Below are 22,610 nucleotides of genomic sequence, written 5' to 3' on the forward strand. Positions count from 1 at the left end.
TCTCCGAGTCCGAACGGCGTGTCCTATGACAGCACTTGTAGAGAAGTTTTACATGGCTGAAATACTCAGAAAATGTCGCAAACCTTACTGAAGGATATTTTGCCACCGTTAAAAATTTGATTTTGCCTGGCTAGGGAATTGTTTTAAAAAAAGGTGGCAATGTATGTATAAAAATCGAATTGGACCATTAAAACGTTAGGGCACCATATAATTTGCAATACTGCAAAAACTGGGAATGGGCAAATGTGGTTCTCTTCACAAAACCCATTATATATCAAGCAGTAGGCCCGTTATCTAGCAGACACGTTATTGCAATTTGCATCAAGGGGAAGATCAGTAGATCTATTTCCATATGTAGTCTACTTTGCCGGTATATGTCCTACAGCAAATAAAATATAGACCAAAAAAATTTTGTTGTATTTTTCATACAAAAGTAATGGTCTATTTTACCCGCCAAATATTATCAGATCATCATCCAAAATTGTAAGCATCTACTTCGACCTAAAGTCATACCTCGTGCAAAATTTCGTGACAATTGGGCTATAATTGCGACCTCTAACGTGTTCATGATTATACTACAAAGAAATTACAGGGTATATTAGGCTGTAACTCTGTTATCTTATCATGTACACCAACACAATTGACATTAATAGAAAGATCAAGCGTTCCTCTTCCAAGTATAGTTTACCTGCCCGGAATGTCTGTTCCAGGAATAAAGATAAAAGCTGTATATTCAAAATTTTCACAATTTTCACACAATAGTTGTGGTCCATTTAACCATCTAAATATTATCTGATCGCCATCTCAAATTGCAAGCTTCTTCTTTGTCATATTCTCTTACCTTATTTAAAATTTCAAGGCGATCGGACTATTATTGCGACCTACAGAGCAGCTACAAAATCGGATAAAAACTATGTTTTTGGTCCATTTCACCCGCTAAATATTCCACAATCATCACCAATTACAATAGCGATCTATTCTGATGTGCAACCGACCTCCATACCAAATTTCGTGACGATCGGTCCATAATTGCGGCCTGCAGTTTGATTACAATTTATAATGGAAAGACGGACACACGGACGGACGGACGGACACACATCTCAAAATCGCTTTATCTCGCCGAGATATGAAGATTGGCATACCACATTGGGGGTCTCCGACGAGTATTTCGCGGTGTTACATGAATTTTTACCAAAACAAACTTATTATACCCTTTCCACATAGTGGTGTAGGGTATAACTATCAATAAATAATTTATTTTCCGCATTATCCTACAGAGACTTGTCAGCATATGTCCATGTTTTGATATAGCCCCTTTAGCATATATTTTCGGCATTTTGAAGGTTTTAGCCAAATAAATGACCGAAATTCGGTATTTATTATTTGATATGGGTGTAAAGCATGCCTACGGAGAATTGTGAGTATAGATCATGAGGGGTATTATTTACAAAGACCAAGTAGAGGGCGACAAAATCTGAATGTATTTTAGAAAACGCAGGTTAAACAAGCGGTTGAAGAACGACAAATCAAAACATATGTACTCTTTGTCACGCTCCTTTTTAGCAATCGTGTCGTATGTGTGTAAATTGCCATAACATTTCAGCACCAATGTATAGTCCGTGCTAGCATATGGTACATATAAATACTAGGACTATGACTTTTTACAACCTCATATCCCTGTATTATAGCGTGATGATTTCTTTACATAAGATTACATAAAATCTTAATTATAAAGTGATTCGGTGAAAAAAACATCATGCACAAAATGATTTTAAAATTGGAATTTATCAGAATTATAGGCAGATATAAAATTGAAAATAAACTTTAGAGCCACATGAGATAACCAAACTGACATAATATTTGTTTCACACTAATTATACCATCCAGCATAAAATGGAGGGTATAATTAAATTTGACATTCCGCTTGTAAAACATCGAAATACTTGTATGTATGTATATATTCTTGATCAGGGTAAAATTCTAAGTCGATATAACAATGTCGTTCTGTCCGTCCGTGTTGAAATCCAGATACAGCTCGTAATTTTTAAGATAAAGCTTTGTAATTTGGTATAGAAGATTCTATTCCTCCTAGAATGTTTGGTATTGCACATGGGCTATATCGGTCAACGTTTTGATATAGCAACCATAGAACGGTACAACCCGATTTTCGGTATTTGGAAGATTTTAGCTTCATTATCACACCGAAATGGCTGAAAGTTGGTACTTTATCTTCGTTGGGGGCATAAAACTTTTCCTCAGAATTTTGTCGGTATAGGCTCACGTCTTCATATAGCCCCCATAAAACGGTACCTCTAGATTTGCGGTATTTCGAATGTTGTGGCCTCAATGTTCCACCAAAATGGCTGAAATTTGGTATTAGGTCCTCGTTGAGGGTATTCCCTTCTAGATTTGTCGGTATAGGTCCACGCCTTCATAGTGCCCCCATAGAACGGTAGATCTAAATTTTTGCGGTATTTTTTAAGTTTGTGGCCTCAATATTCCACCGAAATAACTGAAATTGGGTGTTAAGTCTTCGTTCGGGGTACAAAACTTTCCACCTGAAATTTGTAGGTCCACGCCTTCATATTTCACTCCCGATTTTCGCTATTTTGAAGGTTGTGTCTTCAATATTCCAGCGAAAAGGCTAAAATTTGGTATTTTGTCTTCATTGGTGGTAAAAAACTTTCCTACTTTTCTACGTTGAGATAAAAAACTTTCCGACGGAAATTCGTCGATATAGTTCCACGTTTCGATATAGCCCCCATAAAACGGTACCTCCCGATTTTCGTAATGCTGAAGGTTGTGACCGAAATGAGTGAAATTTGTTAGTTAATCTTCCATGGGGTTATAAAATATTCCAAAAGAGAATTATCAGTATGGCTTCGCATCTTCCTGTATAGAAGCGTACCTCTTGTTTTACGCTATTTTTTAGGGTTTAGCCCATTATCTTACAGAAAAAACTTTCCGCCAGAAATTTGATGTTTTGATGTAGCTCAGGAATTTCGGTATTTTGAAGGTTAGCCACATTGGTTTACTAAATTTCCGGAAATTTCTATTTTGGTCTTCCTCATAAACGTAAGGAAACTAATTGTTACATTTTGCTTTAATACAACTCGCGGTGGATGGTATAACAATTTCGGCCTGGCCGAAATTAACGCCTTCTAACTTGTTCAGTATTTGAATGGAATAAACGTTATTTTAGAGTAGGCTTACGTTTATTCATTTGTGCAACATGTGCCGCGCGTTCACTCATAAGAACGTTAACAACTTGGGTTGGGGCGTCGGATTGGTAATCCTCCCTAGAAAAAACAGCCTACTATAAAAAAACGAAAGAAAAGAAAAACAAATCCCTCAAAAGTTGACGACCCCCGCAAAAGTTTTAAGGACCATAATCTGCGAATCTGCTCGTGGAATGTTCGCACGATGGAACGGGAAAGGCATCACAACAACACCTAAAGGTGACGCACTGTATTATAGCTGCCATGACACAAAGCATGAGTTTGGTTGCGGATTTGTAGTTGGTCGGAGATTAAAACATTTGGTTTCCAGCTTCACCCCAGTGAATGAAAGACTCGTTGCAATTCGATTAAAAGCAAAATTCTTCAACATCAGTTTTATTTGCGCTCATGCTCCCACTGAAGACAAGGACGAACAGACCAAAGATATATTTTACGAGCGCTTAGAAGAATCATATGACCGTTGCCCTGCCCATGACATTAAAATTATTCTAGGCGATTTTAATGCCAAAATTGGAAAGGAGAATATCTTTGGCCCAAGAGTCGGGAATTTCAGTCTCCACAGTGAAACATCTGACAATGGTATGAGGCTGATAGACTTTGCAGATCCAAGAAACATTGTAGTTAGCAGTACCAGATTTAAGCATCTCGTTATTCATAAGAGCACCTGTCTGTCGCCAGATCAAAGAACAAGAAATCAAATTGATCACGTTGTGATAGATGGAAGACATGCATCAAGCGTGTTGGATGAACGATTGTTCCGAGGTGCAAACATACACTCGGACCACAATCATGTTGCAGCAAAGGTACGTACCAGATTAAACGTAGCAAACAAAGTGCGAACAGACACAACACGGAAGTTGGACATCGGTAAGCTGCAATCACAACAGATAGCCACAGCATATTCCACTCAACTGGCCCAACTGCTTAATCAAAGCACTCCTCTTCCCGATAACATATCAGGACAATGGCAAAACATTGCCCACTCCATGCAAACAGCCGCAAAATCAGTACATGGATACCAGAGACCTCCACCAAGGAATCCATGGTATGACCAGGAGTGTCGTGCTGCTACCTAAGAGAAAAATGCGGCTTATAGAGCTACTTTACAATCAGTAGCAACGTAGCGTAGCGAAGAGAGAGGTATTGGGAGAAAAGGAGATAGGAGAAACGTCTTTTCCGCAGGAAAAAGAGAGAGATGGAAAAGCGGGAGTGTGAACAAATCGAGATGTACAGGAGACAGAATGAAGTGCGAACATTCTACCAAAGAGTGAAACATCAAACTGATTGCTTTGTAACTGGCACATCCTCCTGTAGAGACCAGCAAGAAAATCTGGTAAAAAAATCTGGTAAATGATACAGATAGGATATGGAGAGAGCATTTTTCCAAACTGTTCGTATCCAATAGTAGCGAAGTCGACGAAGATACCACAGATCCAATCCCAGAAGATGGTATTGAATGTATACCACCCGGCCAATTTCGGGTAACACCTTCTACCTTGTTCAGTATTTGAATGGAATAAACGTTACTTTAGATTAGGCTTACGTTTATTCATTCGTGCAACAGGAAATCATTTTTGAGAACAATATTTTTCATTTCATACATTTTTTCCAAAAAAAAATATTTTTTTAACTCTATTTGCACGTGAACTTTTTTTATATTTCAATGGAATAAATGTTATTTTAGTGATTAATATTGAAAAGTTCATTCATCCGTGCTACAGGAAGTTATTTTTGAGAAAAAATTTCGAAAAGTCATAACCCTAATAAATACACGTTTTATTATTGCCCCCATAAAAGAGTTATTGCGAGTTCTCAGATTCCATACCGTTCGATGTGAAGTCTTTTAAATGATTAATTAACTGTAGTGACTGTAACTAAATATTTCGGATTTTCAATGGGTAGAAATTGGTGGAGGATAAGAAAGGTTATACAAATTTACACTATATTCTATTTGGATTTATATGATAACAAAAAAATATTCTTTTCATAAAAATATAATTTTAAAATGATCTGTGTGTGACCTATTTCAAAACTTAAATGTAATAAACGCTATTTTATTCTTTAATAGGCAAAACTTCATTCATCCTGCTGCAGGAATAATAGTCGAAAAGTCATAACCCTTATGTTCTTCAGAACACGTGACGATTTTCTCCCCAATAATGAAATTCACTTCTAAAAATATGTTTTTACAAAAAAATAAATATTTTAAATATTTATTCCAAATATTGAACGTATAAAAAATATATTTCTTAAACCACTACAAATACGCTTATATTATAAATATAAACTTAGTCTCACATACAATTATTGACATGAGAAACTTATTCGGGAAGCTTTCGCTTAATGAACTAAAATAATTTAAATAAATAAATAAATTAAATAATAGAAAAATAAATAAATAAATAATTAGGAAATAAAACACAGGCAAGTAACTACGAACAGAATGTTAGTTCAAAGAATAAGATCAGCATTATTAATAGGCAAAGCACTAGAGAGTAACAGAGGGATAAATGGGAGTTTAGAAATTTTCCACAATTACGGGATGCCAAACATCAGTAACTTCTGTTTCCTGCTGCTGCTGCTGTTGTGGGCGAACAGAGCGAAAAGCCGTATCTGATGTTGGGCCATCATTGGGGAAAAATCTACTAGAATGGGATGTAACTCTACTACCATCACCAGCAGCACCGTAACCAATTCTACGCTCATTTTGTTGCCTTTGTTGTTTATATTCGTTATTATGTGTGTGCTGTGTGGGTGTTTCAGGCTGTTGATATATTGTAGCCGGTACTGCATTGGGTATTTTATGTACATACAGTTGAGTCGAGGATAGATGATATGGAGGTTTGGTGGTAATTCGTACACGTCTTGTTGCAACTGTTGTGGATGTTTTAGATGTTACAGGTGTGGTGGAGGTCTGGTGTTTTTCGGTGGCCACATTTTGAATTTTCCGATTGTACTCAAAAAAGTCAATAATGGGATGATAACTGTAATTAATACGTTTTGGTGGGTTTGATGAAGACGACGAAGAAGACGATTTTGTTGAGCTGCTGGTTGCTGCTGTTGGTGGATAATACGAAGTCAAATTCAATTTGGCCTTGTAGGTATTGCGAAAAACATCCGAAGTTATAGACGGTAAAACCTTGAGCTTCGGTGACGTCTCAGAGTATTCGGTCGTTTCTGGGATCGTAGTCGCTGTTGTGGTGGATGTCGATTTCGTTCCCGTGATGCGTAACCTTGGCTTGGACTTGGGTGGGCCTCCTGCAGCATGGGTGTAGTAATGGGTTGGTAGTGATGCTGTACGGATGGCTGGTGTTGGTGTATGGCTGAGTACTGATGATTCGAGTAGTGCTGCTCCATCACTGGTAGCCTCTGTTGATAGGGAGTTTGGGGCGCTGTTGCCGGTATGCGAGATTGTTGGGGACTTTTGGTGGGCATTGGTATCAGGGCGTGGCTGTGGCTGTCCTGTGTTTGGGACATGGTGTAATGTTTCGGGTGTGTGGGCACGAATGGTTCCGGTGCTGGAGGTGATGGCCGTAGTGCTGTCGTTGCTACCGCCTGTATGGATAACAGAATAGAGAGGTTTAGTTTTAGTTTGTTGGGTACGATCTTGCTTGCCATTGGGTGTGCCAAAAACGTTTACCTCTCTTTCGGCATGCTGTTCACTGGGTGAAAATTCCAAATCCGTTTGATATTCGCTGTTAAAGCTTTTGTGAGGTCGGCGACGGGCCAAGTCACGTAAAATTTTGTTCGACGAACCTGAAGAGGAAGATGAGGTTGCAGATGAAGACAATGAGGGACCTGGCGCAGAAGGTTTGAAAATATTGCTTGAATCACGTGTTAATTTGTAGGGATACTGTCCGAATTCATCATTATCGGGTGGGCTAAGATAAGATCCAACCGTGGGGCTGGGAACTTTGGTCTTAATTTTATTACTGCCACCCGATAATAATTCATTGGCATCGTAGCTTGTGTCATGTTTGTAATGGTGATAATTACGAATATTAAATGCCAAATCATCATCATCTTCTTCTTCCTCATCGTCCTCTGTATAGTCAAAAGTTTCTGGGCGATAGGCTTCTTGTGGTTTGTGGGAAACAGGAGTGAAATCTTTTTTCGTGAATGAACCCAAAGCAGCGGCAAATTGTTGTTGCCGTATGCCATTGATTTGGCAAGAGCAGCAGGTGGGCACTTTAAAAATGTCAACGTGAAGGCCACGCATCTTGTCCCAGCTGAGTAAACGATGATAGTTGTAAACTTGCGAACAATACGATTTGTAATTGGACGACAAGTATGAACAGGTTTCTTGGGGATTTCTGTAGAAAGAAGGAGAGAAGAGCGATTAACATTTTATGGGTCATTACAACAAGTTATTTTTTGTTATTGGTTGGATTTTTGGAGACTGTGAACACAAAAATTTCATATATGATTCCCTTTTTAACTTTTAAATCTGCTGGCTATGAATATGTTCGCAAAATCCAACCAATAACCAAATGTATCTTCAATGACTGCTTAAAAAATAATAAACATATTTCTTCTACTTACGTGCATTTCTCTAATCTCAAGGTCTGCGTATGCTTGCCTGTATTCACAATAAATTTCCATTCACCCGAAGCTGAGCGAGCCTTTTGAGGTCGAGCATAACGTACAATACTTTGACATAATCCAGCATGAACCTCATTGGTGTCTTGGCGCCTACATAACAAGCAAATAATATTAAAGCTCTTTATTAAGTCAGATTCACTTACCTTTTCTTTCCCACGTTGAAATCCTCAAAATCATCACCCAAATCCGCGCTAGAGGGTTTATCAGTATATTCAGCCAAAAGGGCAGTCATTGCATTTCGATGCCTTCTAATGCTACCCATTATCTGTTCCCTGGTTTATTCAAATAAATTTAAAGAAACGCCAACAATTTTAAAACAATATTTTCTTAAACTATTCAAACCAGAAACCTTTACCGGGTGTTTATCTTTTGTTGTATTTTTATTTGCAGTGCAGTGCCATTGGTAGCTGAACCACCACTTGCCCAGTTAATAAAAGCTGAAGGGTTCATGGGATTTTTTTTTTTGGTTGGGGGGGAGTAGTTTGGAGTTTGAATTGCATTTCCCACATAACCTTCTTAATATATGCCAAAAAAAATTTACACAATAATTTACAAAATTATTTTACTTAAAATAAAACTTGTTTATTTTCATTTAACTTAAATGGAGAGGGTGTAGTTTTGTACTTACAAATAATATTATGTTTAAACTTAAATATATGTATATACCAAAAAAGTCAAGGCAGTGCTAGGATGATTTTACAGAATTAGTTAAAACTAATAAATAATAATATGCTTTGATTTTATGAAAAAAAAATAATAGAAATATTGTATTAATATAAAATCAAGTGGTATTTCTTCGAGCTGGCCACATTTGTTCGCAGGAAGCGCGACCCTCCAAAATGAAAATTTCTCATACATCTTTGCAAAATTTTACTTCAAAACACATTAGGGCTTACAGTAGAATCAGTAATCACCTAAAAATGTGTACAGAAATACATATGTATGTACTACATCCTAAATGGCTCTTCCGTGAATAATACTTGATAAGCTTGCAAAATATCTACAAGCATCTACAAGCATAACAAAAATAGAGTTATCGACAAGTGTATTTAAAAAATGACTTACTGGTAGGAATTTAGAAATTTGGCTAAATCGGATCAAAAATAAGAAGGATCAACGTGGTACGAAAATATGTATATGGGAGCTATATACAAATCCTAAGCAATTTAATTATAATTTTGTGCAGTTCTATACCCTCCACCATATTTGAAGGGTATAATTAAATTTGTCATTCCGTTTGTAAAACATCAAAATATTCATCGGAGACCCTATAAAGTATATATATTTTTGAACAGGGTAAAAATTCTAAGTCGATATAACCATGTCCGTCCGCCCGTCTGTTAAAATCAAGTTAGAGGTCACAATTTTTAAGATAGAGCTTTGTAATCTGGTAAAGAAATTTATATTACCCCTAGGGTGATTGGTATTGCAAATGGGCAATATCGGCCCACGTTTTGATATAGCCTCCATAGAATGATACCTCCCTATTTTCGGTATTTTAAAGTTTTTAGCCTCATTTTCACACCGACATGGCTGAAATTTGATATTTAGTCTTCGTTGGGGTATAGAACTTTACATCTGAAATTTGTAGATATAGGTCCACGCCTTCATATAGCCCCCATAGAACGCTAGCCCCAGTATTTTCGGTATTTTGAAGGTTGTGGCTTCAATATTACACTGAAATAGCTGAAAAATTTGTTGGAATAAGATCACGCCTTCATATAGCCCCCATACAACGGCACCTCCCGATTTTCGGTATTTTGATGGCTGTGGCCACAGCAATCCACCGATAAAATTCTGTATTTGGCTACGTTGGAGGTAAAAACCTTTTCGACTGAAATTCGTCGTTATAGGCACAAGTTTTGATATAGCTCCCATATAACTGTACCTCCCGATTTTTGTAATTCTTAAGGTTGTGACGTCAATATCCCACCGAAATGACTGACATTTGATATTTAGTCTTCCATATGGTTTTAATATATACCTGAAGAGATTTATCAGTATATGTCCACGCCTTCCTATATCCCCCATAGAAGCGTACCTCTTGATTTTCGGTATTTTGAAGGTTTTAGCCACATCGGAAATTTGGTATTAAGCCTTCTTTCCGCCAGAAATTTGACGGTATATATCTTCATGGTGGTGTAACCACCATTGAACGGTACCTCCCGAATTTCGATATTTCGAAGGTTAGCCGCATTGTTCTACAGAAATTGAGAAATTTAGTATTTAGACTTCTTCATAAACGAAAGGATGCTAGTTGTTCCTTTATGCTTCAATAAAACCTTACATGAAGTCGGGTGAAAATATCTATGGGAGCTACATAAGTATATCCAAATATGAACCAATTCTTATCAAAAGAAATGCCGTTCGTCCTTTGGACAGGAAAATAACCATCTTCAATTATCACCCGAATAGGACGGATATGTATAAATCAACTCACTATGAGCTATGGTATGAGTAGTCAAAAGTAACCATGGGGTTATCTCGTTTCCTTTTGTATTTTACATACAAATGCACAACACATAATACCCCTTACTAGGGTGGTCTAGGTTATAAATAATCTCTTTCCGCGGAAAAATATATATTTATGAAAACAACCAAGACGAAGGCTAAAAAGATCCCAATATTGCTGACTGCGAAAACGTTTAAATGATATATTTGCTTAATCTGTATCTCTATCTCTATGTGGCTGCTCCAACGGGTTGCAACAACAAAGCTACTTGGCAGGACAGGAGAAGTGGTGCAGTGAGCCGTGCGGTCTTATGTCTTATAATAATATGACTGGTTTGAATATTTTTCCATCCCTTATATAGACCGACTTATCGCGTTTTATGTTGTCAACATAGTTTTTTCATCTGCACCGTAAGTACTGTCGGCTAGGAACTCGAGGACCTTGATCCTACATCTAAGCTTATCGTAGGTAGTAGTGGCAAACTCAGACGATGTGAACATACTATTGAATGTGACCCTTAAAATCTTGGGGAAGCAAGTGGACATTCAGCTGAATGATAATATCCGCAGTCGTTGTGTTGAAAAGAGGGGCGCTGATTTAATGGTGAATATTTGCATTGCCTATTTCTTGTGCGGAGAAAGGTAGTAAGATCGATGAAATGGCATCAGGGAAAGTACCTGACATCAAGATCGTACAATCATCCGCCTGCAGGGGGTGGAATACAGGAAAAGTACAGGATAAGCTGTATAACACCACCCCGTTTTCCCTTTTTCACTCTACAGGGCTTGAACTTCTTGTTCGAGAATTCCACGTTCGAGAATTCCACGCAGTGTGTCCAAAATGGTTTTTTTGTATCAAAAATCTATATCTTCTAAAAGGATGAAGATTGAGCTATGCAATTTGGAGGAGACGTTTGAGATTTTAGTGAGGGTGGAGCATCCCTGCCAAAAAAAAGTTCCATAGAGGTGCAATTTTTGTAACTCAATGAAATAACAGATCTTCATTTGATCTGTTATTACTGAGGGATCACTAAGATCCCAAAATGTCAATTTTCAGCTAGTTTGTTTAAACCTTGTTGCCCTTAAAATGGGAGTTACCGTTATGTGGGAGCTATATCAAAACGTGAACATATGTATACTGAAAATTTTTGGTAATGAAATATTTTACTCGTAGAAAAGTATATATTTCAATTTTAGCTAAATCGGTGGATTATTGTAGGTAAAATCATGGCAATACATAAAATCGGGTGTTACTTTTATATGGGGACTATTTCCCAACGTCGCAGTTGGTCGCAATTAATCTATTAAGAAATTGATAGTTCGAGAGCTCCTCTAAGTTTGTGTACCATTAGAAAAGTTGAACCCCGTTGAACTTTTCAGTTATATCCTATTAAAAAGGATTAATTAAAACTAGTAAAAAACATTAAGTTCGGGCCGAACTTTTAGTACCCTCCACTATAAAATATTCGGAACTAAAATGGAATAATTACTTTCCTGTTAGGTGCACAAATTGTTCGACCATGAATAACCCAAATGCCTAAATTAGGTCAAAGATTGTATATAAAGTTCTTCAATCTGTTCGTACCTTTATATGGGGTATATATGGGACCTCTAAACACTTCAAATGTCTAATTACAGATAGTTCGTTTAAAAACTGTAGCTAAAATCCTCAAAAATACCGAAAATTGCGAGGTAACGTTCTATAGGGGCAGAACAAAAAAGTTGACCTATGTGGACGATTTTTGTTGGATAAGTTTCGAGACCACTGAGAACCTCAAATGTCAGCTAGTTCGGTCAAAAATGTAGCAAAAAATCCTCAAAATAACAAAAATAGGGGGGGGGGGGGGGAGGGCGTTATATGGGGGCTATACCAAAAATGGATCTATGCTAGAATTATCTTGTGGACTTTTCACTTTGTTTAGTTGCCGTCAGGGTTTCTTGGACCTTATATCTCAGGAAGTACGAACTTGCGCAAGAAAAACATTGTAATTGTAATTGTAAGAACTCTTAAACCTGTGTGGGAGGTACCCGAAGGAGTGGACCGATATAGTCTATATTCGAACCCGATCTATATCTGGAATGAATAATACGACGTGTAAAGTTTAGGCAAAATCAATTGCACCATTCGAGAGTTATCGTTCACACCACTTTACAGAACCACCACTGTTCGAACTTAAACTAAGTTTAGACAAAATATTACGATACGTAGAGTTTGGTTTAAATGTCAAATTACAGCTAGTTCGGTTAAAAACTGTAGCTAAAATCCTCAAAATACCGAAAATTGCGAGGGGCTACACCAAAAAATTTACATATTTTTAGTGGAGAAGTTTCGGGACCACTGACAACCTCAAATGCTATCTGTCAAAAAAATGTAGCAAAAATCCTCAAAATAACAAAAATAGGGGGTACCGTTATATGGGGGCTATACCACAAAATGGACCTATGTTAACGATTTTTGGTGGACCACTGAAAACCTCAAGAGTCAAACTACAGCTAGTTCGGTTAAAAATTGAAGCAAATATCCTCAAAATACCGAAATCGGGGGTCGCCTTTATATGGAGGGCTATACCAAAACATGGGCCTATGTTAACGATTTTTGGTGGAGAAGTTCCGTGACCACTGACAACTTCAAGAGTCTAATTATAGTTCGGTTAAAAATTGTAGCTAATATCCTCAAAATACAGAAAATCGGGCGGTACCGTTATATGGAGGCTATTCCAAAACATGGACCTGTATTGACGATTTTTGGTGGAGTGGTTTTGGGTCCACTGAGAACTTTAAATGTCAAATACAGTTAGTTCGGTTAAAAAATTTAGCTAAAATACCCAAAATACCTTAAATAGGGAGGTACCGTTATATGGGGGCTATACCAAAACGTAGACCTATATAGTGGTAGAGAATTTGTTTGGTCATTGGAAACATCAAATATAAAATTTCAGCTAATTTGGTCAGTAAATTTAGCTAAAAGCCACAAAATACCTTAAATCGGGAGGTATCCAAAGGTGGACCTATCTTGGCAATTTTTAGTGGAGAAGTTTATTGACCACTTGAAACTCCAAGTGCCAATTTGAAGTAGCTAAAATTCTCAAAATACCTTAAATTGTGCGGTACCGTTATATGGGGGCTATACCACAACGTGTACCTATATAGCCCATCTTCGAACTTGGCCTGCCTAAGGAAAAAATACACTCTGGTGCAAAATTTGATTACAACAGACAGACGGGCGAGGCTAGATCGTCCTAGAATTTTATCCTGATCAAGAATATATATATACTTTATATGGTCGCAAATCATAAGTTCGATGTGTTTCAAACAGAAAAAAAAACTTAATATACCCTCGATACTATATTGGAGGGTATAAAAATACACGTGAAAAAGGTTCCAAAACATATTTAGTTGTTCTACATAACTGTAACCCAGATTCAAATATTTCTAAGCACATACATCAGGGTTCGTACCATCGGATAACAAAAATAACTATTAAAAACTCCAATAATTCGTTATAAAATGGACCACTCAAAATCAACGATTATCCTTACGATTTTGAGTAGTTTTTAAAACGAAAACAAATCATTTTTTAGATACTTCAAGCTTAACGATACAACCGACTATATTTTCATTTTTATCCCTTAGTTCCAATTTATATTAAGCAAGTTTACTTGCAGCAAGTCTCAGTTTGTCGGTGAGAGAGGGTGTTGAGACGCCTCACCTCTCTCCCCAACAAACTGACAATTGCCGCAAGGAAAATTGCCTAATATAAATATGGACTTGCTAGCTTGTTTTCTATTACTTCATGTACATTTTTTGGAAATTTTTGAGAAAAATTTTTTTTTGGCCGGAACAGTATATAACAGTATCAAAGTCTATGATAAGTCACCAACACTCTCCCATTGCACGACTTGTTCTGGTTTAGTCCTATTGTATGATATGGCTTAAATCGCTTTTGTATTGTCCTGTTGCTTACTAATTCTGACGCAGAGGAGAAGTAAAGCCTCAAGAGTCTTTGCTACGGGCGACAAAGGTGAAATCGATCAGTACGATTAACCTTTGCTGACATCCTTATCTGCCTGCATATGTGCCAGACATCGAGCACTATGTTAGTGGCTAGCGACAGGTTGAAAACTTTGGTAAGATACTCAACTCCCTGTTTACCCAACTGTTTCAGCAGTAGAATGCAGATTTTCATTGTAAATTGAGGTGCTTCCTCCACGGCCCGCCATCCTCGTCAGTTGGTTACTGTATATTTTTTAGAGATTTTCTGGAAACATGGACGATACATACCATGACAGCAAAGTGTACTTTCGGTAAAAATTGCGAAATAATCCTCGAACAGCCCTTTAAACTGTACTTAAGCGAAAATTTTGAACTTGTGTGAGGTAGGTACCCGAAGATTCTTTCGGTATAGAACTTCATGGAATTTGATGCACGTTTTGAAGAAATTCAACAATGCATAGAGCTTCTGCAAACCCAGATACTCAATTTGTAAGTTATAGTGCTTTTGACTTATTTATTTGGTGGCCGCAGGGTTCTACAGCTTTTGGGCCAATATCTCTGGAAGCAAAGACTTAACCTAACTTAACCTGATGGACAACCTTATTCAAAATATTGTCCTTAAACAACCTTATGCAAAATGTTGTTTGGAAAAGGCTTTTTAATAGACTTTTTTCAGTCAAAAGTCTAAAAATCGTTGTCGACTTTTGTCTGGAGGGAAAATCGCATAATCGATTATCATGTAATAGATTTCGCAATTTTTGGCGGTTTTACAGTTTCAAAAGAAATCTCGAAATCGGTTACTGCCTTCTAGAGTTATCGTTGTTACTAATTAAACGAACAATTTTCAACATTTGTGGCAGCGGTACCCGAGGCATGGCTACACTATGTAGGAGATATGCCAGATAATTTTATGGAATATATTCACGCTTCGGTTGCCACCGTGGTGCAATGGTATGCACACCCGCCTTGCACACATAAGGTCGTGGGTTCGATTCCCCGGACAGGCAACATCAAAACACTTTTCAACGGTGGCAAAATACCCCTCAGTAATGTTGGCGACATTTCCTGAGTATTTCAGCCATGTAAAACTTCTCTACAGAAGTGGTGTCTTAGACACGCCGTTCGTACTCGGCGATAAACTGTAGGTCCCATATCATTGAGCTAATATGAATCGGGGTGCACTCATTGATATGAGGGAAGTCTCCCTTGTCCCTTATGAGGTGTTTGTGGAACAAGTACAAGTATTCACTCTTCAACAGCCTGAGAACGGTTGGGACGATCGGTGGGAGTACATTAAAACTTTGATGTTCATAAATTGAGTATTTTCTGCCCACTGGGACTCGTCTACCCTGTAACTTTAACAAATTACATTATACAATATTTCCACCAACTATTTTTTTTTTCAGAAAACCAAAGCATATAAAATCAAAATAAATATAATAAAAAATTAATCTCAATTAGTTGCATAAGAAAACTTACAAAAAAAGAAAATGCAACTAGCTACTAATTTAACTTAAAATTAAAAGAAAAAAATTAAATAAATAAACCCCAAAATAAAATATCATTCCATAAAACCATAAAACCCTGGCATCCAACTCTTTTGTTTTGTTACTTCATAGCTTACATGGGATAATCTTCAGTTCGTATGCACATTGACGCTGTAAAACGTTCGCATTTCTTAGGCGCTGTGACACCACTACCCTGTTTAGGACGTACACGCACATTAGCCGGCACACGTTTACCCTTGGCGATGGCGGGACGCATTAATTTGTTACCGGATACGCGATAACGTGGTCCAGCTATTAATTCTTCGGGCGTGGGTAATAGTTCATCTTGAGGTTCTGCCAGATTTGGTGAATCATCCCTCTGCTGAGGTTCATCATCAGTTAGGAGAATTTCTGAACCATTTAGACTGGCAAAAGCCAAATCTTCTACTAATTGATAGGATTCTAAAGGTGCATCTTCTTCCCTCTCTTCTTTGGTTTCTTGTTCTTTATCAGAATTGGTGGTGGTGGTAGCAGAGGGGGGTGATAACGTTGTTTCTTTTGGTGTGGCGAAAGCAGTGGTGTTAAGTTTTAACGTGCGGCCAGCTAAACCTCTTTGTAAATCGGCTTCATTCACCGAAACAGGTACCGATCTAACCAGTTTGTGTACAAATGCACCATTTTCAGTGGCTCTTCTTGTGCGCCTGAGGGGAGCCGGTGTTGTAGTGCTTGTCGCCTTCTGTTTTGTGTCTTTTGCTTCATTTAATGTTGGAATATTTCCCTTAAGCAATTCCAATGTGGGAACATCTTTTTGTAATTCATGATTTATTTTTAGTGGATCATCTACAATGACATCAGCAGCATCCGCATCAGCTTCCTCATCTTCATCATTTGCATTTTCTACACTTGTTTCTTTTTCTTCTGGTTTCTCTGGTTCTACAGTTTGTAAAGTGTTGTTCTTTTTACCATTCTCCACAATTTGTAATTCTTTATTGATTTCCATGGGGTCTAGAAATTCTTCAGGCATGTCTTCCATAAAATCTTCCATATCATCCTCTTCTTCTTGTTCTTCTGCTTCCTTTGACATATCAGCGGTATATGGCAAAGTACCAATTCCCTCATTATTTTCTTCCTCCAATAATTCCTTGGAATTTAAATCCAATTTTCTTCTATCCGAGGTGGTTTTGGATTTACCAAAATTGGCCAAATCCTGGATGCTATAATCGAATTCAATGTATTTCTTGGCGGAATTCTTTACCAAATTGGCAATATCATAGACAACGGGCAGGATAAGGCTTTTGTCATCACCAAACATCATGCGGACCTAGAAGAAAAAAAATCAAAAATCATTAATTCGATACGATATTATTTTTTCACAACACTCACCTGGTCCAACCTCAATTCATTTCCTTTTTTGGCACTAAATTGCGCCGTAATTAATGCCGATAATGCAAGTTTTTGTTGTTTCGATAAAACCCTTAATATCGGCATAACTTCAATGAATTTTTGTCTTACCACTTTATTGGTCAAAGCTTTAGACAATGCAGTTCTTAGCATTTTTTCACGCCAATCGAAACGATGCACTTGATCATCATCTTCTTCCAAAAAATCGATATCATCGTCAAATGTTATCGAATTCTCTTTTGTTGCAGTTGTGGCCTTTTTCAGCATTTCTTGACTGTTATTATTTTCATAATTCCAATCAATTTCTTTCAAATCGCCGAAATCAAAATCCATCAGATCTTCATCCGATGCACTGACTAAATACAGTACACAATAAAGGATTGCCCAAAACAGGCACCGTAATGATTGGCCCATTTTCATGGTGACTGGAAATAAACAAAGGGAATCAGATTATAATTTTAATCAGTATGAAGAAAAGTGCAGTTTTATGGTGAACGTAATGGAAAATTCTACCTAAAGTTGTCCCGGCAATTCCGTACGCCAATACAGAGTCTGTCGAAATAACACAAACAGGTAAAAAAGCATCAGTTAGCTCTGCCGGCAGAGATATATTCTCACCCTGTGACTGTAAAAAGGCAATAACAGAATCGGCGATCCTAATGATCTAATACCGATTTTCGGTATTTTGAAAATTTCTGACACATTACCCAACCGAAAAGACTAAAATTATTTTTTTAGTATTTATAGTCTGTTGGGGTATAAAATATTTCGATAGAGAATTGTCGGTACAAGTTTATGTTTTGATATCGCCCCATACAAGGGGCGTGGGGTGTGAATTGGGTAATTTTGAACGTTTTAGTCACATAATCCATATTCCAACAAAGAATTGTCGGCTCAGGTCCACATTTTGATATAGCCCTCATAGAACGTTACAGCAGTAAAAATAAAAATATATACATTTCTATCTCTTTCTTTCTTTTTTTCAATTTGTAATAACGTGTTTTCCGATCTCGTCTTTCACTTCTTTACTTCATCGAAGACTTGGCCTTTTAGTTCTACGTGTACCGTCATGCGGCTTTTATACCCTCAGCCTTTAGGCTAGAAAGGGTACCTCATCGAAATAATGGTTTTAGACGCCAAGTATGTTTTGACGAAATGTGTTTCAGAAAAATTGGAGTTGATTTAGCAATGTCCGTCCGTCTGTCTGGCTGGTGCGCACGATAACTCTCGAACGGACCATGGTTTTCATGGTTCTCGTTGGGGGTACAAAACTTTACCCTTGAAATTTGTCGGTATATGTCCACTCCCAAAGGACGGTAACTTCCGATTTTCGGTATTTTGAAGGGTTTCGCCTCACTATCATTCGGGAATGGCTGAAAATTGGTATTTAGTCTTCGTTGGGGGTTTATAACTCTCCACCTAAAATCTGTTAGTGTAGGTCCTCGCCTTCATATAGCCCCCATGGAACTTTACCTAACGATTTTCGTTATTTTGAAGGTTGTGCCCCCAATATTCACCCGAAATGTCTGAAATTTGGTGTTCAGTTTTAATATTTTTTGTGGGCTTATTGAATACATAGAACTCTTGTCTTCAAATATGTAAATTTTTCTTTAAAAACGTTTTTAGACCGATTAGTGGACAAAAACGACCAATTTTTGTAAAAAATTTAATGTTGGCTTTGGCTGTTTGTTTACCATTTTTTTTAAAACATTTTTATTTTTAAAAGTCTCTCTTCCAAAGGCCATCATCATATCTTATGATCGGTCCATTCGTTTTCGAACTTTAGAGGACGCAGCAACACATTTATATAAACAAGTAAGAAAAGCGTTAAGTTTGGTCGGGCCGAACTTTTTATACCCTCCACCACAAATTTCAGACATTTCGGTGGATTAATGTGGCCACAACCTTCAAAATACCGAAATTCGGAAGGTACCGTTCTATGGGGGCTATATGATGGCGTGGACCTATACCTACAAATTTCTGGGGGAAAGTTTTATACGCCTAAGGAAGACTAAATACCAAATTTCAGCCATCTCGGTGTGATAATGAGGCTAAAACGTTCAAAATATCGAAAATCGGGAGATATTGTATTATGGGGGCTATATCAACACGTGGACCTATATAAACATTTTATGGTAGAAATGTTTCTTAGCCTCTGGAAACACAAAATACAAAGTTACAACCGATTCTTTGGTCAAATGGGTCTAATACATTCAAAATATATTAAAATGACGCGTACTTTATAAGGGGCCTTATGTGGGGGCTATACCAAAACGTGGACCTATATAACCCAACTTTGGTAGGAATGTTTTCTGGCCTCTAAAGACACAAAATACCAAATTACACCCATTTCTGTGGTCAAATGGGCCTAATACATTCAAAATATATTAAAATGACGCGTACTTTATATGGGGCCTTATATGGGGGCTATGCCAAAACGTGGACCAACTTTGGTAGGAATATTTTTAGGCCTCTAGAGACACAGAGTACCAAATTACAACCAATTCGGTGGTAAAATGGGCCAAATATCTTAAAAATTCCTTAAAATGACGACGCGTCACGCGTCATTTTGTATGGGGGCTATTCGAAAGCGTGGACCTACATAGCCCGCTTTCAATACCAAAAGTTCTACGTAAATATAACATATTTTCCCAAAATTTCATCAACCTACGTCGATCCGTTCGGACGCTAGAGTGATTTCCACAGACGGACAGACGGACGGACATGGCTATATCGATGTAGAATTGCACGCTGATCAAGAATATATATACTTTGTGGGGTCTACAATGATTATTTCGAGTAGTTACAAACGTAGTGACAAACTTAATATACCCCCATCCTATGGTGGAGGGTATAAAAAGGGGGTAACTCCCTTATGAGGTGGTCACTGAAAAAGAGAAATAACATGTTCGCCTGCAAACCTCTGCAGCTGACATATTTATATATTTGAAGTACTTCACAACTCAAACAGCGAATAATATCGATATACATTTTTATACAATTTTTTCCCCACCCAAATTTGGTTCTCAAAATCGACACCATATGACCACTATTTATTACATCCAAAGCAATTGTAAAAATTTATTTTAGAACCATAAATCACTTTAAAGATGAAAATATTGGAGCATATTAATTTTAGTAAAATAAGGACAAACATGCATATTTCGAACAATTATCGGGTTTGAACCTTCACATGAACAAAACTACTTGACAAATCAATACCATAATTCAAATTCCTTCAAATTAAAATGTCGCCTATCAATACTCATCAACAAATTTGTATTCCGAAGTACTTGGTTTTGACAATTTTTGGCCACGGCCGTGACACTGTTGGACGGGGTATCAGTTAAAGTCATATTACAAAGCGGAATAAGCTTTGCGGAGATATCAAATTCAGACATGACTTGCAATACCTTTAAACGTTAAGGACGGTCGAAAACTACTTAATAATCGACAATAAGATTGTATGATCCGCATCTGTTGGATCTTTTCCAGGATTTGCCGCAGGGTAAATATCTGGTCAATTGTGGATTCGCCAGGTATAAAGTCCCATTGGTATGGCTCAATTATTTCCTTGACCATGGACTTTAGTCGCGCACACACTATACCTGACACTATCTTAAAAGCAACAGGGAACAGACGTATGCCCCTATAGCTAGAGCACACCGTCTTATCTCCTTTCTTGGGGACGGAACACAGGATACTCAAGTTCCAGTCGGTGCATGCACTTTATCAGCGTATCGCCTCCGGTTTTGAACAGTTCGGCTGCCTTTTTCAGCCGGTATATACATTCATACATACATTCAGTGGCCGGGCAGTATACATTCAATACCATCTTCGGAAATGGATCTGTGGTATCCATAGTCTTCCATGATATTGAATACCAACAGTATCCTTTTATATCTTGAGCACACTATCTGTATCCGTTATCAAATTTCCTTGCTCTCTCTCTACAGGAGGGTGTGTCTACACCAAAGTCAACAGTTTGATGTTTCACTTTTTGGAAGAATTTTCGGGCACGCGTACACCTCGATTTTTACACTCCCGCTTTTCCATTTCTCTCTTTTTCTGCGGAAAAGACTTCTCTCTTCTATCCTTTTCTCCCGATACCTCTTTCGTGCGCTACGCATTGCTACTGATTGTAGAGTAGCTTTATATGCCACATTCTTCTTGTTTCAGTCTCCGGAATTCAAATATGGATTTTGCGACTGTTTGAATGGAGTGGACAATATTTGCCACCGGAACGAGGAGTGCTTTCATTAAACATTCAGGCCGGTTGAGTGGAATATATTGTGGCTATCTGTTGTGATTGCAACTTACCGATGTTCAAATTCCATATTGTGTCGTACATCCAACACGCGCAATGAATGTCTTCCTCTATCACAACGCACAATGAATGCGCCCAACGACAAAATTCGAAAAATTCAAGACATCGTTTTAAAAATTTAAAAATGCAAATCGCTTCAAAACATTCCAAATTTTTCGAAACTCAACTTATTTTTTGCATTTTCGCGGTTCTTAAGGAGAAAAAGCGTTAATACAAAATTTATCAAATTTATGAAACAAAAGACTATTATAAACGCCTTAGCTTAGGTTGAATCATTTAGTAAATTGCCTTAGCTTCATTTTTCTAGTTATGAAAAGTCCTCTAAATGGCAAGGGTTGCCATATATTTTGGTTACAATACCGGTCAAAATTAAAATATTTAATATAGATGTATGGATTTCCTTAAAGTTTAAGTTACTTTCCAAAAATTCGCAAGAATGGCCACTAGTACCAAATTGAAGCCTAACGCCTGTAGATTTCAAAACTGTATAGACTTTTTGCGGAAATTTGCGCTTTTGGCAGTTATGACCAAAAGTTTAACTCCTTTTTTAGTTACTGAATTTACATTTTTTTGAATATTTTTAAGTAATTTTATTATCCTATCTTACATATAGTTTCAATATAATATTTTTTGTGCTACTAGCGATTTCAATGGTCATGGTAATTTAGAGCTGTAATAAAAACTCGCGAAAAAATTGGGGGTATTCACTTTAACAAATAACTTATTTTATTTTTGGGACACCCTAATGTTGGACCACGCTAAAAAGTAGACATTTTTCCCCGCATTGAGAACTAAAAATACATTATTACAAGTAATTCTGCAGACAAATGTGGTTAAATTATATAAAGTACCAAGAAAAGGATAGTAACCCTATTGGAAGCTATGGTCAAAAGTGGACCGATATGACATTTCTTTATAAGATGGTGTTCTGAAGTCTGAGATTATTATAAGAACATAGTCGCTTAGAATATTTGGTTGACATCTGCTCAAATAAATCGATATATAAATCATAGTGGAGTAAACCAAATCATGGACCAGTATTGACAATTTTTCGTTGGGAAGCTTACAATGCAATAATAACCCCTGGTACCGGATTACAGCAAAATTGGT

General features: G+C 37.3%; 1 protein-coding gene across 1 annotated transcript in view; it reads right to left on the reverse strand.

Moving 5' to 3' along the window:
• Positions 1–6,228: 6,228 nt before the first annotated feature.
• NT1 (Neurotrophin 1) overlaps positions 6,229–22,610 on the reverse strand; it is a 59,423-nt gene continuing 43,041 nt past the window's right edge. Inside the window, exons 2-7 of the mRNA XM_073987958.1 lie at positions 17,156–17,598; positions 15,910–17,093; positions 7,985–8,113; positions 7,782–7,931; positions 6,880–7,552; positions 6,229–6,794 (exon numbers count right to left, since the gene is read on the reverse strand). Coding sequence (XP_073844059.1) covers positions 6,363–6,794; positions 6,880–7,552; positions 7,782–7,931; positions 7,985–8,113; positions 15,910–17,093; positions 17,156–17,593 — 3,006 coding nt within the window. The 5' untranslated portion in view covers positions 17,594–17,598 and the 3' untranslated portion in view covers positions 6,229–6,362. The remainder of the gene's footprint in view (positions 6,795–6,879; positions 7,553–7,781; positions 7,932–7,984; positions 8,114–15,909; positions 17,094–17,155; positions 17,599–22,610) is intronic.

The sequence above is a fragment of the Musca autumnalis genome, unplaced genomic scaffold (assembly GCF_047663935.1).
Source record: "Musca autumnalis isolate F117 unplaced genomic scaffold, ASM4766393v1 scaffold_4, whole genome shotgun sequence".
Taxonomy (NCBI): domain Eukaryota; kingdom Metazoa; phylum Arthropoda; class Insecta; order Diptera; family Muscidae; genus Musca; species Musca autumnalis.